Source organism: Temnothorax curvispinosus, unplaced genomic scaffold (genome assembly GCF_003070985.1).
Source record: "Temnothorax curvispinosus isolate PA1 unplaced genomic scaffold, ASM307098v1 QBEX01001787.1, whole genome shotgun sequence".
Taxonomy (NCBI): Eukaryota; Metazoa; Arthropoda; class Insecta; order Hymenoptera; family Formicidae; genus Temnothorax; species Temnothorax curvispinosus.
The window spans coordinates 311,886-332,331 of record NW_020211567.1 but is presented as its reverse complement, the minus strand read 5'-3'; the positions used below and the strand labels follow the sequence as shown (position 1 = coordinate 332,331).

General features: G+C 39.9%; 1 protein-coding gene and 1 pseudogene across 1 annotated transcript in view; both read left to right on the top strand.

The window, feature by feature from the left end:
* The window catches only part of LOC112468377, a 17,894-nt pseudogene extending 11,156 nt beyond the window's left edge, over window positions 1-6,738 (top strand).
* The window catches only part of LOC112468553, a 64,517-nt gene extending 50,050 nt beyond the window's left edge, over window positions 1-14,467 (top strand). Inside the window, exons 4-6 of the mRNA XM_025037779.1 lie at window positions 11,798-12,039; window positions 12,275-12,407; window positions 12,678-14,467. Of these exons, the coding sequence (XP_024893547.1) occupies window positions 11,798-12,039; window positions 12,275-12,407; window positions 12,678-13,456 (1,154 nt within the window). The 3' untranslated portion in view covers window positions 13,457-14,467. The remainder of the gene's footprint in view (window positions 1-11,797; window positions 12,040-12,274; window positions 12,408-12,677) is intronic.
* Window positions 14,468-20,446: the final 5,979 nt, after the last annotated feature.

Sequence of the window (20,446 nt, the reverse complement as noted above, 5' to 3'; positions counted from 1 at the left end):
TGGTTTCGTTTAAACACCCTAGGTATATTTCGTGAATTCTGGGGGACCGCGCATATTCCAGACTCACTGGATTCTACGGGTCATTGTGAGATGAAGTGGTCCAGCCGCCTAACGACGTCGTTATTATCACGCGGGGATGTACTTCTTAGTACGTGCTCGACGTTACGCCACTCGACTCACAAGAAAAGCGACTGCGCAAACCCCCGCTTCCGGTGGGAAGCATTCGGGGAAAGTGGGATACGGTCTACCTCCGCTTTGAGAATCCTCCATGTATTCTTTACTTTGAAGACATTCGTGTTTACAAATACGCAAAAGTGGAACTATTTACATCTCACGAAGTTCTGTTGTACCTTAAGATAAGTACTTGAGATTTATGTATGTGCAACCTATTGTGGCACGCGCGAAACTTTATATTATTGAAAAAAGATTTTTTTTAACTTCACGCAATAGACGATAAAATTCGTAATGTTGTATTCTTATTTGGAAATTAAAGAAAAAGAACCCATCACAAGATTCCTTCAATTTTATCGAAAAGTGGAGAAGATTGTGGTTTCGCTTCTGTAACTCTTAATAAACAATAAGTCAACATTTATCTTCTCGACAGATAACCTAGCTCAGAATTGATCATTTTTATGCAGTTTTATCTTCTGCGGGATAATGGGGTGAGTTAAACGGTGCGAATCGATTCGGAGGCTCGTGATCCACGGAAAAATCCGATGCAGAATTAATAAGGGATGCTGTATCGCGACCCTTCGGTGTATCCCAATTTGTTAGAGGCCCGTGTGAATTACTTCGAGATAGAATCGGAGTGTCGACGGGTACATTTGTACACATACATACATACGATAGGCCGATAGCCATTCCGTCGCAGCCTTCGCGCGTATAACTTCCGCGCGAATAGCGACAAGACTAATAGCGTTTTTCATTGGCAGAACTGGTGCGCACTCAGTGCACATTAAAGCAGTCGTACACAAATCAACGTAAATTGTATGTTTAATACACATATAAACGAGTCACAAAATCCTCAATATTCTTTATTGTGGTAATTGGTAAAATATGTATTAGGAATTTTATCAGTCGAAATATTTGCATTTTACTTTAAATATTAGAGATTAAATCAGTGTACAACTTTAATGTGCACTGAGTGCGCACCAGTTCTACCAATGAAAAACGCTATAATGCTCGCGGCATTGATGTACCACGATGGCATGCGATTACGATCGAGTAATATACTGGTGTTAGGTGTAACGCGAATTCATTTACGTGCCGCTTAATGTTTCCTGAATAATTTGGCGTTGCTGATCGCAAGTAAGTCATCAGCCCTATTGGCACTTCTAAAAGCCGATATTACTATCCTGTTCATAGACATATATAATGGACTAAACATTAGAGATCTATATATGCACTGCAAATCGAAGTGTTTCAATTTCAAGCGTTACACGCATAATATAAAACACTAAAACCGAATTAAAACAAAACACTTATTAATCGAAAAAGCGTTTAAATTAACGTTTAAAAAGTGACTACAAGAAAGTGTATTAATTAAAACACTTCGTATATACGTCTATGATCTTGTCAGAGCCAACGAGGAATATTTAGGACGATGGAATATAACGTGTGATGACAAGCTTTTTTGGAGATACGTATGTCGATGTCGATCATGGATGATAGTGATGGAGAGGAGTGGATGTTGGATGTAACGATGGTATGTGGAGGATGCGTCCCCAAAAATACCAAGCGACTCTCTGCGTCCGATGAGATCGTCGGTGAGAGTGTCGATCAGGGCGATGAATATTGTTGTCGAATTTGTATATATTTCGTCGACCGCTCGCGAGAAAATGCGTCTAATTAATGTGTTGCCATCTCGGTAAGGGCCGCGCGCGGCCACCACACTTTAATTTTACCAAAGAATTTGTTTCTCCATATGAAAGATAAAACGATCAATCAAATCAATCGCAAAGTTTTTATATTAAATCCGATGGTTTATGCCGCAACGATAATTAAGAAGGAATACTTAGAATAATGGGATATAACGCATGCGTGCAATGACAAAGGATAATACTTTAAAATAAAAAAATTTCTTTTTCCACGAATAAAAGATAGAATGATCAATCAAAAAGTTTCCGCTAAAATATCAGGAAATTTTGTATTAAATCCGATACTGCGACGATAATTAAACGCGGAAGAAATATTTTGAATAATAGGACATAATGTGTGCGTGTGTGATAATGGAGAAAAATATTTTTAATTTGTTAAAGAATTTTTGTTCCTGGATGAATAAATAATCAATCAAATTAATTGCAAAGTTTACTGAAGTATCGGAAGGTTTTGTATTAAACCCGACGGTTTATGCTGCAACGATAAATGTAACAGAATTCAAGTGTTGTTAACTCGTGCTGTGGAGATTGGACATAATAGCGATATTTTGCCGTAAAATATAGATGACGTTTCTGTTTTGTGTAGCTTACTCTAATTCAGTCGATAATAAAGTGACTTTATGCCGCAGTTATATATCGTTAAACTTGTTCGTTGTTATAGAATTGGCGCGGAGGGGTCAGGGGGTCGTGATCGGGGGTTAAATTAAATTCTAGCTGCACGTGGTATTGTGCTGCATTTTTAATATCCGACATTAATAGCGCATCGAGTGCCGGAAAGATATGCGATAACGCCGATATGCGCGGCGTTATGAAAATTCGCGCAAACACCCAGGGGCGGCAGAAGTGACATTATTTTCGCGCATTATTTCCCATATTTCGTGTCTTCCACCGTGCGGCATTAATCATTTTTTTTAAAATGAATTACGTAGTCGCGGTGCGCTAATATATTTTATTTACGCGTGTACAAAGCGCGCCGTTTTATCCAGCGCGGCATTATAAAATTAATCGCACTTCGACGATGCCAAAAGCAATACGCGATTGGATATCGCGTTTGATTTAATCGCCGTAACACGACCGCGATCGATACGTCGCGCGCGATATATTCCGATACACGGAGTGCATAACAAATGCCGGAAATATTCGGATTATTAATCGTCAAAATAAATTTACAAAATAGAGACTGCGAAATTTTTTTTATGAATAATTCGGCCGCCTGTGAGAGAATGCGCTTTAATAATACGAAATATAACGGATCGTTATAAGCGTGATCGTTAAAAGGCCAATTCTCTCGCTCAAATATCTATACCCTGCTCTATATCAATATTCTGCATTTTACGTCAAATAGTATCCCTTTGATGTATTCAAACTCCATAATTTATTCGACTTTTCATTCGATTCGTACATATTTAAAAAAAAGGAACAGAACATTAATAATTTGTATCGCGAGTGGACACAAATCGGGCTGTTTGATTTATGGAAAATGACGAGGAAAGCCGGTCACGCGAGAAGAAAATTTTACAACAGCAAACTTCGAAGAGTGGATGAAAAAAAGTAGCCTGATCGAATCGCAAAGTCCGCGGAAAATTCGCAATTTCGCAGACGCGAAGCGGAGTAAAACGTGTCGATGTACATCACGCGTTATTGGCCGCATTTGGGCGTGTAATTTCCGCGGCTAACGTCGGCTCCTCGGCAGGTCCGGAATTTAATATTAATACAGGGCGTTCGAATTTCGAGAATATCGTCTGTGATATCGGATGACCGATCTAATTCCCACGACAGCGCCAACGGCGACGGCGACGAGCGGTCGCCGCAAGCCCCTGCAGGAATGCATTTGCCTGGTTTTAGAGCACGCTCTCAAGACGGACGAGACGAGGAATGCGTCGACACGCAAACGAACCCGCTGACAGACAGCCGCGCGCGGTTGCCGTTGGTTCTTATTCCTATTTTTTAATTAATTTCAGATCGCGACTAAAAATACCGAGAAAAATACCTTCCGTCTGCCACGGGAGTTCTTTCTGGGATTTAATTTTAATTAATTTATCGCGCGTATTAAAAATACAGAAGACACAGAGAAGCGATCGACAAACAGACGGAAGCAGAAGAATAATTCCGCATAGCGTGGAATCATCAAAGGCGAAAAAGTATGTAGTAATTATATGAAGAGAATTTTAAAGAAGAGAAATGTGTGAGATAATTCCAAGATACGCCGCCAAACTTTTCAGACACATCCAGGTTAACTGAGAGCTTCGCGTTAAAATTCTGTTAAAATAAAGTCCACTTAGAGCTAATGAAAAGGAGATTATCCTTCATTTGCGCTCGCGAAACTTGATTAGCCGAGAGAGCCGTTACTTTCTGTTATCAAATAATTATAATTTGCAACAAAATCTGATTGAGTTTGCGAATTCTTCGAATAAGAAATTCGCAAAACAAAAAAAAAGGAAATATCCGTTTGGCACAAACGGGGCAACCCTGGTTAGGCATTCGGTACACGATAACCGCAGATAACGGGACATAGGCTGAGCGCTGAAAAAAGATCGCAATTGTTTATGCAAACAGCTGGATCGGAACAACGCGCGCGCGACAAAATTTATCGCGGTCGCTAAAAAAAAAAAAAAAAAAAAAGAGGAAAAAGCGCGCGATCTCGGAATATCGAGTTCTGTAAATCGCGGAATAGCTGGGGGAGAGCCGGGCGTCGGTTCCAGCGGGTTCCCGTAACGCCGGGGCACGGCGGCCCACCCGTCGCGCCGGGGACTGACGATGCGGGGAACGGTCCTTCCGGGTAGGGCGTGCGCGCGAATATTTCGAGCCGCGCGGCGTGCATTTCTGGCGCGGCTCCGGTGCATAAATTTCGGACGTGCCGGCTATGGTTTATACCGGCGGGATTAAATAACTTGACCCGCCAGCAACATATCACGGCCGTGTACGGCACGCGCGTCGACTCGGCCCCCTGCGCCCCCTGTCCGCCCCAACACCGACGTGATTGCAATGTACACGCGCACCCACGTCGATCTGCACGTCGCGATTTTTATTTATTCATGCAGTATCTCGCACGATTATCTCCATTATCGTTGTTGTTACTATACCTTTCTGTCATTAACGATATTAACGCAAAATCTATCGTAATAAGCTATCAATATTAATATTAACAACGGTGCTAAATCGTGCTAATTAATAAAATACTAATTAGCACGATTTTTGTGCTTCTTAATAGCCTGCTGTAATGTGTCAAAAAAGAACAATACACAATTTATTTTATTAAACATTATCGAGTTGCTCTTTAAAAAAAAAAACCTGCTCCAGAAATGTAAATGCGGATTCTCTCCGCACTGTAGGTGTTAGAACAACAATTTTGTTTATTTGAATAACAGTAATGAAGTTTGTTTGCGCAACTCGAGCCTCAAGCAATACGTGATCGACTATCAGTAATTCCTAGTACATGCGCCGTGCTCAATCGCCTGGCGCTTCGCGGTAAGAAACGAGGGATCTCCGGCCACTTCCGGCTGGAATGTCCGGTTCCGTAGTTTGATTAGCCAAGATTGGCAAAGCGTGCTACAAGTGCCGAACTAATCCCTACCGATACCTAGGTGAAAGCCCAGGCTCCAATAAGGTGAATCAAGTTTGTCAACTTTGATCTAAGGGACCGAGCACTTTCAAGGGACCGAACACAAGGGATACACGCGTGTTACGTGACCGGGAGGAGGGGGGAAGTCATGAGCAGGCCTGGATGAAAGAGAGTGCAATGACCCGACAACTTTCGACCCTGTTTAACCGGTAGATTATAATTACCGCTGACGAATTAGGTTTCGATGTACAGCCGAAGGATGAGCGAAGCGAGGGACGAGGAACGAGGAGGAAACGCGGTGAACTCGATAAGATATATAACCGAAATTGAACTCTAGCTCTCGCATAAGAAGACATGTAAATCTAACGACGATCTTGAAAATCTATATAATAAAAGCTTATTGGTGAAAATTAAACCTAAAAATCCTAATAATCGAAAATATCGAAGCTTTAATACATTTTTCAAGTTACAAGGAAAAGAAATTGACCAACCATATTGGCGTAGAATTCACGCCTTGAAGCCCATAATTGCGCGTACGTATCTATCAGTCTATCCTCCGTATCAATTTTCACAACTCGAGCAATATTAATTCTTTTTGCTCGGTTGATTCTATCTCAAATTTTGCTTTGTTTCATAAAATGGTATAAAATTAAGCTGTCAATAAACCTGAAAGATTAGAATAAAATACAGACTTTAAATTTTATTCGAAAAATATTTTGAAAGAAAGAAAAGAAAAATAAAACAATATACACTTAAATAATAACAATATTTTCTATTATATCTGCAAGCATTAATTTCATTCTTTTTCTTATTTTCTTTTTGATATTTATCTAACAATAAACTAAAAAATATATATATTTAATAGATTATATCATAGTTAATATTAAAATTAATCTCTTGCTGTTTTTTAAAGATCTTGTCACTATATAGAGTACTATATAAAAAAATGGCAGAGGCGGAAATGTATATATATATATATATAAATTGAGAAAGATATAATTTCTTTTCTCCGGAAATTACTCATCTGTTTCTACTTTTTACTCACAAGAATAGCTGTGAAATATTTTCCCTATTCCTTTTTCATTTACACGCAATACAGGTGTAAATTTTCTCTAAACAATTTGCGCTCTATGAAATTACTTCGTTGCACAATACGACACCAAATTGCACCGGTAAATGGTTAAACCGATCAATAATGCGTCTATAACAATTACCTCTATTCTATATGAGCTTTGAATGTGTATATTCTTGTATGCACAATAGATCAACAGACGGTTATACGTGCTCAGACTGGTTTAAACATTTGCATTAATCTGCCCTATAACCTATCTATTTTAGTATACATATATAATATTAATATGTGTACAATGCATCTGTGAGATGTTAAATTTATCGATGAGTATATTCACAGATCCATTATCTCGGATTAAAATAGAAGGTAATATGCCATTCACCGATACGGTGCGCAACGCTGCGGAGTTGTAACTTCGTTAGAGCGGCATCGATTTGCAAAATACAAATATAAAATTCAAATTATAGCGCTTAAAATAATAAATATTTGCAGAAATATCGTGCACATCGAGTTTTTTATATGTCTATTTTATATTTATCAAGTCAATATTCACTAAAGTAATCATACAGTTCGTGAAAAAAGTCCTTTTCCTGAAAGTTTGATAAGGCATGATAAATAAGCTTTTTTCTTTCATTTTTCTCATACAAATATATGATTCAAATAAACGGAAGAAGACGTTTAATTAAGCAAGAGACAAATAGTATATAAATAATGAATTACTGACCTCATGGTTACTTTATTCAACCATTCAGTTCTCTTTCCCGATGTTAAAATACACGAAATATTTTTAATTAACGGTAGATACGTTACTTTGCGTTCTTAACTTAAAAATAACGATGCTAAGGTCAACAGAAGATTCAAAAGCGCGATGCGAGATCTACTCAAAATAAATATTTTTAAAGAAATAATTATTGCCCGTAAAAATTGCAACAAAATGAAATTAATTTTTAATTCTCATTGTCCGTCGATTCTTTACTTCGAATGTCGCACGAAATATCTGTTTTGGTAAACAGCCATCGCCTTGATGCGCTTATGAGTCGTTAATTGCCGAATCAATTAATCGCGCAGATCAATAGATAGTAATTATTCACTGGTGATTATCTTCCGAGACACAGTAATGGAATGATACATGAAATCCATCGATCCGAGTATCGAATGGTAGATCTTGCGTATGTAACAACTGCGCTATATGCGCAAAAAGACTGAAGAAAGAAACAAATATTAAAGCTGTATGCTAGCCAATGTATGCTGCCTCGAAATATTCAATGCTTCATAAAATAATTTCACATTTAATATATTTTAATAAAGCGTTATAATTTCACGTTAATATATTTTATTCCTTGAATTTCAAATTAATTTTGACGAATAGACTATTATCGTACATTAAACCAAGCATTTATTTGAACAATAAAATTTATTTTTTTATCAAAAAGCAGTATTTCGGTTAATTATTTTTTTTATTATTTTGTACAAAATTTTGTATCCCGAAGGCGATAAAATTATGGTGGTTTAAATGAATTGTGAAAAATCGTTTTTGTGAATCCAATAAAAGAGAATAAAAGTATAATAAATGAAAGTTTAATAAAAGAAAATGAAATTCAGTCGTCGCGCGAGAAATATGGCGATACAGTTTTATTCTTTTGATTTATTAGAATCTCGCAATATTTCGTTTCATTCAAGATGAAAATTTGAAGGAGAAAAATAATAAGTTATATCATTTTCAGTTTCTAAAGTATAAAACAAAGATAAACTTTATTTTTTTAAGTATTATAATATTACAATTAATATTAGATTCACTAGTTTTTAATAAAATAGTTAATTAACTGTTTACATTTTTACTAAAAAAGCTAAAATAATTTACGTATAACGCTAAAAATTTGCTGTTAGTAATAAACTTCTCAATAACAGTTGATTTTATACTCTTATACGTAGCTCCAATGCATAAAAAAATAGTAAAAGATATAATGCAAAAACTACAATAACCTCAATATTTTTGTATTATAATTTTATATTCTATAATCAACTATATATATTATTAAAGTATTATATCGCATGTAATTATATATGAAGTAATTTGTGGATACCTGTTTTTCGAAACATTTTTAATTTCATTCCACGTTGATGAGTAGAATATTAAAACTAGCTGAAATTAAAATTAAAAATAGCTCTGTGATGACGACTTATGTGTATGTAAAATCTGAATTTACTAATTAAATTCTTAAAAAGGAATGCAAAATGTTCGCTCACTCTTTTATGAGAGATAAACCTCTACTGAGAGAACGAAATATTAAAGAAATGCAATATTAAAGTACCAGGATCAAAGCTAATTTATGCTTTTTTTACGAGCGCTTTTAATTTACGAAATAATATACACAAAATGGAATCCCCTCCCCTGCCCCCTCTCTCTCTCTCTCTCTCTTTCTCTGATTTTCTCGATTGCTGGAGATTGTCAGGACCTCCATTTTATTTATATATAACTTAGCGGAATTACAATCGACATGCTGATTTATAATTTTTTCCCTGGTGTAGTCGCGCCTTGCTTTGCGTCCGCCGGCAGCCAGGACAGATCTTTGCTCAATTAATTAGCAGTAATTGCAATTTAGTCGACGAGCGTTGAAACAAGGACAGAGCTGGAAGTTTCCGCCGGTGTATTCGTGGCATTCGCTCGCAGTCTAATATTATTCGACTGCGAGAGCGGTACACAGGTACACCGAGAATTGCCAGCTGTAACAATAAAATTAATCCTTTGTTCGCGCGCGCAAAGATAAACTTATACAATCCATCATTGCGAAAATGTCCCTCGCGATTAAATCCGCGCGGAAAATTTGCGCGGATATTACAAACTTTTTATTTACGTGACTCGCAACGAAACCGTGCCACGTTAAATTCAGTTCTTAGGCAACGGATCGTATTTAAAGCACTCATTTCGAGGAATAAACGAAACACGAGGATTTTACAGTAACAATGGAATAAACTTCACAATCTGTAACATCCACTCGTGTTGAATTTTGCTGCACGCCATAGGAATTCAAATCGTAAATCACCCCGAGACGTCTCGATCGATGGAAGACACGCAGCAGCTATTAGGTTCCTCGTCGCAAATAAATTGATTCCCAAGCGAAATTATTATCTTATCATATCGGTAAGTCGCTTTGTCGGGGAGGTCGAAGAGGATTCGGTATCCGGTGAGGCGACGAGCGAAAATACTGAAGGGACAATTTCTTCCCCTTCATAAGCTGTCTCTCGCGGGCCGCCAATCCCGCTTTTATTATGACTCGATCGTTCGTATACTTTCCGTAAACCGTGCGGCGCTTCGCAATACGAGCGGCGTCGTTTCCTCGACAAATGCGGGATACTTATTCCCATGACAACGGTGACCGGAATGAAATCTTTATAGCTTATCGAACCGAGCGATATCCGGCTTCCGAGATCGCCACGTTCTAAAAGAGAAGTTGCTTTGTAATCGATAGTCAATTCCTGATCTTCCTCATCTTAAAATACTCCCACGAACATACACGAACAAACACGTCGTTCTTTAGAGCTATAATGAACTCATTTGATCGTAGGTACGTATTTGCCAATTAAAGCCAATAATTTCAATAATTATCGAGGATATGCCAGTCGATCGCTGTAACGTTAAGCCCCTTGATCGTCTAACGTGTCACCGGCAGTCACCAGTGACCAGCACAAGCGTGCCCAATAACCGTTAGATTATCCTCGTAGCAGTGATCGATACTGACAGCATTATTGGGTTCTCCTCACTTTTCCGGACGGTGCTGTAATTGATGCGCTAGTCAATTAATATAACATGCGCGCATGACGGCGCATACTGATTAGACTCCTGCAGATCCTCATTCCGTCTAGATTTCGACTTGGCGCTAATTTAGTTTTCGATCTAATCGCGTCCTTTCCACGTTCGCGAAACGGCGAACGTAAAAATTTGCATAGAAAGGCCGACGGTCGTTCATACGGCCAATTCAATCTCGACGATGCTACGTTAGCTGACGGGAGCTAAGCTGTTCCGTTATTGCGTTCTTATAACTGCGGATATTCGAGATGCGCACGGCGGACTGTTGTCGTGATATAGCGCGTACGGGGGCGATGCTCCGAATCCTTGAACATGTCCCGCGGTCACGTCTTACTTACTAGTTTGGCAATTTTATCCCGCTCCCGGTAGTTGCGCTTCAGCTCCTCGCTGTGTGCAGAGTGAAACTACTCGTAATTGAGAACTTCGTGTAAGGAATAATATATAGATGTCTTTAAAATGTATTTAGTAATGCAATTCATAATAGTTAATATGCTCTGTTAAATTCGTAATGTATAATTATTCTCAATTTGAGACGTTTTAATCATTCTTATAGCATTCTTATCGACACTGTTCCTATTCAATATGTCGTTATGGTCAATAATAAATTTTGACACACATGGCAGTTAAAAATAACATAACGTTATTTAACTCAAGGTATTAGTTTAAACTTCATCTTTTAATATTTAACCCTTAAATGCCACACCTCTCAAGAATCTCGTAAATGACATGAGGGGTCTAAAAGACCCCAGCATGAAACATGTCTCCTTACTCATTGATTTTTTGATCTTTAGTTATGAAAATTTTTTTCAGTGTTGTTCAAGGCTTAGAAAAGAGAATAAAATGCTTATATTGTTAAAATTTCAATTTTAACATAATATAAAAAATTAATTAAACTTAGTACTGCTAAGTGTACAAACGGGTAGGTCAATCACTCAACTATCATCAATGGGAGCATGAGCTCCATTTTTGGCAAGACCATTTGAAAATATATCATTGTAAAGGGTTTGGGGTCCGCTGGACCCCGGGTGGCATTTAAGGGTTAACAGAGTGTGAAACTTATTTTTTCGTTTAGAAAAAAACTCCATATTTCTTAAATTTCTAACAATTTGACAAATTATTTCTACGAACAGGCAGTTTCAGTTATTTTACCGCATGTAATAAAAATGATATAATCTATATTTTTAATTTTAAGCGTTAAAGAAATAAAAAAATTATTACTTTGTTGAGATCTCAATTAATATTTTTACACATTGCTAATTAAAATTTTTCAAAAAATATCTTGAATATCTTGAAATTTAGTTGAGAAAAGTGCAATGACTCAATTATTATTAAAAATAAGAAATATTTAACTTAGCCGCTATATATCATTTTCAAAACTCAATAATCAACCATTATTAAAGAGGAAGAAATATTAAACCTTGCAATATATTATTTTCAAAATCATCGCAATGCATATAGAATTTATATGACTGTTTCAGGATTTTCCTTGGGCGGCGGCTTGATAGTTCTGGCGGCAGCGTTGTCGGACGCATCACTAGAATTACCGGGGAAATACAGTTTGCCGTCGACGGCCGGCATGCAAATGGACGATAACGGTCTACCTCAGTACCATTACGGCTGGTGCCTACAGCTCTCGGGATTAGCACTGATGCTCGCGGAACTGGCGGCCGTTTTAACGATGTCCGGTTACATGGCGCGGTTCTCCACGGTCGAGGAGATGGTGAAGTTGTCGATTAAAACTCTTGCCGCGCGGATCGGATCGCGCGGTTTTAGTTAGGAATCCACTTGGACGCCCCCCATTAAAGGACCACCCACTAAAATGCGAAACAACATCCGTCCCGAGATCGCGCAAGTGGATTCCTAGCTTTATCGTCGACCGTCGTGTGTGTATTTCGCGCAGTCGCGGTTCGTTTAGAGTTTCGGTGGATATTCATGCTCTCTGCTCTCCTTTTTAGGTGAGGGTCATGGTCCCGGGCGCCGAGAGAAAGCTGAGGGAACAGAGGGGATTCAGCTCGGAGTATCTCGTGAGGGCGCATCAGAAGTCGCCGGGACCGTCGCAGGCCCGACCCTTCGGTCAGCCAACCAAAAGTGGGTGAACTTATCGCTAAAGAGGGTGTCTCGCATATGTGCGATGATGCGGCGCACACCGTACATTTACGTAATTGCAAAGACCGAGGGATCCGTAGAGGTCTTACGATTGGCGAGTATACCCAGGATCCTGAGATCCGAGAAAAAATTCCAATGATCCATAAAAAATTTAAAAAAAAATCTCCGAAGTGCTGCGGGACACCCTGTAAAATAATAAGCGCTCTTTCTTATGCCCACGGAGGAAAGTAAGTCCGCACTTCTGTGTCCTAGCGCCTCAAAAAATAGCCGAGGAAGGAACCTCGCTGCTCTGCAAGTCGGCGCCCGATATTTGCACGTCAAATCCACAGGCCATCAGTTACGTCGATAAGGCAGACCTGTCGCACGTCTTGCCGGTCTACCCGGACGGCAAAAACATCGACCCGCGATACAACAACTTCGACAAGTCGGAGGGCACCGTCATAGATTCCCGACTGAGCGGCTTCACCGATAAGGAAGGCTTCATCGACTCCCGGATTCTGTCCGACTCCAGGCAAAACATGATCGCCTTTACGGACAACAAGGAGATACCTCCCGACCAGGAGCAGCGGTACACCGAGTTCCCCGCGAGGAACACCGATCAGACTATCGTAGATTCCAGACTGAGTGGTTTCGTCGACAAGGAAGGTCTCCTCGACTCTAGATTGAGCGGCTACGTCGACAAGCAGAATGAATCCTTGCTGGACACCCCGTTCGGTTATGACACTAGATTCAACAGTCTGGCCGGGCAGACCGTCCCGATTACGTTGAAGAATCAAAACGCCTCGGTGTCGGCCATTCAATCGCAGTATTTATATCAAAACTTTGGAACGATACACTCGGGCATTCTGAAAGTCTCGGAACCGGGTACCAGCTCCAGCTCCAATTCCAGCCAACGTAGCATGACCCTGCAAAACCCGAAGCGAAAGTCGCAGATCGCTCAGAACACTTTCAGCACGATGGAATGCGAGAAGAGAAAGCGAGCGTCCGGGCTAACTGGCAAGGCGAGCTTTTACACCGGCAGTGCTGTATGACCACCACCCCCGCCTCCGACCCTGAGGTAACTCCTAGAAGAGGACACCCCACTGTAGCCGAAACTCGACGTATGTACGACTTTCGACTTAGGGGTTGGAGGATATATCCGATATATATTCGTCACTTGTCACTGATCGCGCGCAAAGAGGAGAGAAAAAGGAGAGGGATTTTTTTACCAGCTACAGATAACTCTCTGCCACATTTGCTAACAATGCGCTTGCCGATGTACGGTACATAAACGAAACACGCGTTCTTATCGACTATCGGCGTTGCAGGTTCCTACTATGGAAGAGATGCCAAAAGAATGTCAGAATTATGGATCACAGTCTCTGATTAACGTGATCCTCCGATTAAACTCTCACTCTGCGTCTCTTTCCAACTGTCCCCCTAGAAAGAGACGAAGAGTGAGTTTAATCGGAGGATCACGTTAAATCGGAGACTGTGATATCAACCCTATGTCGTGATAATGCGTTAAATTAAAGCGATATCGAGATAATTGGATTCGTAGTAGAATCTTCAAAAGTACAATTCGTGCAAAAGAATGAAATGCAAACGTAATTTTCCATAATCTGTCGATGACGTTGCGAGAAACGCAACTGATTATTTAAATGACAGATGAAAATGATGAACGAATCAGATTACTCTCTCATCATTTTATATAATGAACAAGTAAGATAATGTCCGTCATTCGCTGTTAAGACTTTAACTTTAACTCAACATCGTAATCGCGTTTCAGCTGCATAACCAATCGAACAAAGCTGTAAGGTGTGAAATATTAATGTAGTCAATATGTTGTAATATAATTGGTGGTCGATATACTAAAGATAAGTTGGGCGCACAACTTTCGTGTACTTTCATTTAATAATAAGTAACCACGAAAATGCCGGTTAATGAAATCAAGTGTAATAGCTTATGATTAAGGATTTCCCTGATTTTTCTTTCAGCAACGTACACGCTCTAATTGTATCACTAATCGAGGACATATCAGAAATAAAAGCGTTTCCGTTGATTATGCTATGATTATTGGAAAGTCGATTATTTATTTTTAATTCGAACTTTACTGGTTTCGAATTCCTTCTGTAATTGGAATAAACGATAAATGTTTTATGCGCCCGCATAAAAAAGAATTAATACGTACATCAATATGCTGTAACGATCGTAGTTGAGTGTAATAAAATATTCCTTTTCTAATAACGTTGTTCTTCTCTCCTTTATCCTATTATATATATCATTTAGCATTCGATGCATGATAAAAGACAAATATTGATTTAATCTCACAATATATATTACTATTAATTCATTACGATGTAAATACTACTTTATTTACATAATGTTATTTAAAAATATTAGTTGAATTATCATCATTAAATTTTGAAATAAATTGTTACCTAGTAAAATGTCAATAATAGTATGTAATAAACATGTATAAATTTCATTCAAAGTTTTATCCAATAATTTATTTTAAGTCCGCTCTATAAGATCTATAAATCGTGTCATAATTTAAGATAGAATTTTATGTGTCATGTAATATGAAAAACATTTAAAAAATTGAAAATACACCATTATATAATAAATATATTAATATACGGATGTATTAAAATAAATGGTGTATACATATAGAATTCTATTTACAAACAACTAAATTTTTTTCTGGATATCTCTGATGCAAATTATTATAAATATAAAATGATGAGTCTTATGGATTTCTATAGTCGGCGTGCAGCAAATATATACAGAAGAACAGAATCAACTGATGATATATTGAAAGTTTGATGTAAATGCAATTTCGATTCAAAGATGGCACCGTTTCTAACACGAAACTCTGTTTAACTCGACGAGAAATCGGATAGATGGCGAAATGGTGTTCACATCAACAGCCGCTGCTTCTAATGTTTAATTAACGCCGCATAATTGGCCGGCCAATTAGCGCACGCCGTTTAATATTAATCTGCAATTTGAATTCATTTCAATGCGTTTAAAATTTATTGAATACATAATTAACGCGGCGTGTTGCGAATGCAGATGCGGGCGCGTGATGAGGATTGCTCGGCTTATCGTAGCTCGTTTTGAGAAATCCGAAACAAAAACCTATCCCCGTATTATTTGCAAAAGTATATTGCATGTGTCAGACGTTACGAGCGATAACTTTCAGCTTGAATTACAAAAAAGCAGTGTCAGTGACGAGCAAAGCCGCGAGGACCGACGATTTTTCAAACGCGGCATGAAATTTTCAATGGAAGCGAATTTAAACCGCGATGGAAAAGTTAATTTCCTCATTTCCGGCGACGCTGCTTCCCTTCCGGCGGCGGGCATCGGTGGAATCGGCTGGAAAAGGGAACACAGAGTTGCTCATCTCTGTCATTTACCTCGCTACCTCGCAAACTACACCAACTCCCCCCCCCCCCCCCCCCCCCCCCCCCCCGAAATATCCCGTCAACCCCCTTCCCGCAATCTCGCACCCTCGAAACGAGCCACCTTCCCCTCGGCCGCTCTCTAGCCGTCTCACTCTAATCCAATTAAAAACGTCGGATCGCGCGAAACAGCGGCGCATCGACCACGAGAATTTTAATTGATGTTACAGGTACGAGAGAGGGTAGCTACCCCCGGGGAAGGGATCGTTATTGCATGCTCGCGAGACAGAGATGCACGCCAAGATTTTGTTCCATTATAACGTTGCAACATTTATTGCCATAAACTTATTTCATCTCATTTATGTCTCATTTCATATAACGATGAGGCAAAAAACACAGGAATAACATAAAATAAAAATTTTCCGCGTCGCGACGTGTCCGTTGGATATACTGGAAAATGCGGAAAACGGAATAAAATAGATTACTAATGAAGAAATCTGTTTGAAAAAATTTCGGCAATTTTGAGATTTAACTTGTTAAAATTTTTCTCCCCTACACGCTCGGCGGAGAAAAAAAGCTCTCAACATACTTTTGTATATTTACTAAACGACAGTAGATTTCGTATTTGCCAAAAAATGTGACGCACTGAAAACACAATAATAACGTATAATTATTAGCGTTTTGTTTCACTCGCGCCGGAATTTATAATATTAAGGGACGTTAAATTGGTGTGCATCGAGGAAAATCTGCGATCGTTCTCGCAATTCTTTCTGGGGAATCGACCGACAAAGTACGGCCAGGGCTTTTTATTGCGTGTCCGACGGAAGCGCCAATCGGAATACTCGAGGTTCTTCCGCGTGAAAGTCACCGACAAGGGTGAAATCTAAGGGTGAATAACCCCCGAGGAGATAAAGCTGGGAAGATGGACTTCGAAAAAATCGGACTTCGTCCCGCAAATGGAGACGTTTTCACGACCATTCTCTCGACCGTTCTCGTGGGAAGGCGCGGACCTTATTTTTTTCTTCACCCTTGTCCCGTTTTGACCCGTAACACCACCGTCGCCGCACCCCCCGTTCGGCTTCGGACGGTTTATCACGTCCGTGAAAGCTCGTAAGCTCGTCGCATCGCTCTTTCCAGGGAAAGTTCGGTTCCCTCCATATCGAGAGGGGAAAAGTTGGGCTTTTGCCGAAATCCAAGAATTGTCAAATAAATTTCATTAACTTGCGTTTTGTATCAAGGCGTCAGTTTTTTTTTCCACGGCAAGATGGCACGGGAAACGGAAATTGCGACAAGAATAAATTCCGCGGTGGATAAAAGAGGAGAGCTAGAGAATGAGAGAGAGAAAATGGCGGCCAGACAGCCCGCGGGCGGCCAGGACTCGCTTGCCAAATGAAATTATCCTTTGGAAGCTACGGCGATCTCGAGGGTTAATTTCGCGAGACAGGATTGTCCTGGGGAGGCCCTGCCATCCCCGTCTGCTGCGCATCGGTATCACTATGGCCGGCCTCCGGCTTGACCATAATTTAATACATAATATGCCCCTCCAACCCCTGATAACAGTGAATTTCACGTCGTCTCGAAAGCAGATTGCCAGAGTTTGTAAATATCCGCTGATAATCATAATTGACTATTTTTAGCAATACGGCTTATTAACATAATACTGTTTAAAAAGTGTACAGAGTTTCGTAAATTTTCTTTATTTAAATATTCCTTGATTTTTACTTTTGAACCTTGTAATAAATGCCATAATAATTACGAAGACAATAACAATGATATTAATAATAATATGGGAAAGAGCGATTTAATCTTCAGCCGATTCTATCTCCCGGTCTCTTTTTCGTCAATCTTTTGTTACCTTGTTTAATAACTCGTGATGAATGTACCTCGCCTTCAGGTTCTCTAAGGAAAAGAATCCCCCGGGTGCCCGCGATATCTTTATTCTTTCTTCCCGCTTCAATCCCGTCAGAAATTAAAACGATAAATCCGGCACAGCCGCCGGCTGAAAAATACGACGCCGACGTCGCCGAATGAAATACGACGTTGTCGCGACGATGACAAAATTTCATGGTAAGAATTATTATTTTAATAGACAAAGCTTTTCGAAATTGTTAGGAAGCTTGAATAAAGAATTCAAGAGACCAAACAAATAAAAGAAGTTCCAAAGATTATAGGAAACTAAATAAGTAGAATAAGGATCTGAAGATTGTCGACTCCAAGGAATGCAGAAAGCCAAAGGATCTAAACTTCCTCAGTTTATATAAAAAATCACTAAATTTATAAAAACTAGAAGATCCGAAGATTTTGAAGAAATAAGAAAGAATTTAACGATTCAAAATTGCCAAAAAGCAGAAGATATAGAATCTTAAGAATTCTCTATGAACCTTATACCTACATTTTATAATTTACAAGAGCAGATTGTTTTCAAATATTTTCAGATGTAGCAGCGCCAATTTTTTTGCATTGAATATTTTTTAAATTTTAATTACATTTTTTTTAAATATGCAACAACTTCTTTTCAAAGATTTATTCCTACTTGGTGCCAATTTCTGATATCATACTATTTTTAGGTAGACAGACGCGTACACTTGGCACCTTTCTATTATGCCTTTTTTTATAAAGTAAGTTTTTTATAGATATTATTTAACCGGACGATCGCCGATATAATTAAAACGTTCTCAATTCACTGCCGAGGCCTATTAATTTCGACGTTAACTTGAGCGAAAATTCTCATCGCTCCTCTCGACCCTCTCTCACGGTTCGGCTCTAAATCTCGGGAACGTCGGAACAGTGATCCATCCGTCTCATTCTTCTCGCAAAATACGTCGGGATCGGGGGCTGCCGTGGCACGCAATTGGCACTTTAATCTGTATTCAATGACCGACGCGCGCAGTACGGAGCGAACTTTTTACGGGGGATTTGGCGCGGCGCGGAACGATCGCGTTCGTATCGGCCGTTTGCGGCGCGAAAACGCGCGTTCCGGTTCGTGCGCGTGGAACAAGTTCGAGAGGCTGGCGTTCGCCACCGGTTGCCATGGCGACCGGGGCCGTCTAAATCCGCGAAGCACCCTTCGCCCGCGAGGGGAGGAAGAGGAAGGGGGAGGGGAGGGGGCTAGAGGGCGAGGGAGGAAGCGGGAAGAGCGTAGGGAAGAGAGCGGGAAAGGGCTGCCCGGGGGGAGGGTGACAATGGGGGCGCTAAGTCTGGAGATTTGCAGGAAGCACGCCGGTTGGTCGGTTCATTGTTTCAACGCTGGCTTCCGTTGGAAAACGTATCGCCCGGCCTCGCCGTCGTCGGCGGAAAAACTCCGCCGACACGAAACTTACGCGGAGACGAACGACCGGCGTCGACCGGCGAATATAAATCGCGACATCGAGTCGCGATAACCATTCCCGCATCCTTATTCAGGTTTCGCCGAGGAAGTGTACATGTTAAAACAGAGAGAGAAGAAACATTGCGAATCGATCTTAATAAGAAATGCTGAAAAATGTACACATGCGATCGCGTAAACAATTCGATTTCAATTTTGAGAGAGATGCACTGTCGAGAGAGAAACACTGTTAAATATTAAAGGATGAAATTTAAACCAATAAATTGAGTTAAATAACAGTTTGTTGTTTTTAACTACCACGTGTGTCGGAATTTGTTATTTTAACATTAAACAATATTATTTTGACTTCATTGGTTTAGTTAAATTAACGACATATTGAGTAGGAGCAGTGGCGACCTATGGAAATAATTAAAAATAAAAATTGAGTATAATTTGACGCTGCAAATTTAACCGTGTATAATATAAAAAAGAATGTTAAGAATAAGATGCAGGAACAATAGCAAATATTTTTTCAAATATTTTGTAACGTATCCACTTTCAGTTGTCTTTCCACGGACTAATTACACGGCAATACGTCTAATTATCGTCGATGCGTAACCACCGCGATATTTTTTCGTGGCTACGAGTGTCTCTTTCAAGGGCCGTCCCTTCAGATCGGACAAGACGAGCCGGTAAAAGAATGAGCGGATAAGAAGAAGAGAGTGTAGAAGAAGAAGAAGAAGTAGGAGAAGAGGGAGAAGAAAGAGAGAGAAAGAGAGAGTAGAAACGAGATGAAGAAGGGGGTGAAGGAGCGCGGCAGCTGTTGGCCAAATTAAGTGATCATCTCGTCATCATCAGTGAAGCCGCCGCGAGGGGGGAACGAGCCGCGTTGCTGCCACGTTGCTGCCGAAGCAATAGGCTTCGCGAGCCCCGTGAAATTGGCATCGGTGGGACTCGGGGGAGAGGGCAAGAGGGACCGCGAGCGTTCCTCCGCATCCGTGCCGCTGATTGGAGAACCGCCGCGTCGTCGAGCGAGCTAACAGCGGAAGGGGTGGGGAGAACATGGTCCGCGGGCCCGGGGACATGGATGGGCACGACGGGAGGAGAGGAGAGAATGAGAGAAGGAGACCGGACTTAGACGGATTTAATAAGCGCAAACGATAATCGCCGTATTTACGAGCGAAGCCAGAAGTCCATGGGCCCGAAATTAAATTATTGTCACAATAAAGATCGTCGAAGTCACGTGACGTGATGCTAGGATTACCAACAATTTATCTTTTCTTTTTTTTTTCAAACGTATTAATTGTATATTTTTTAATTAGGGATTTTTCAAA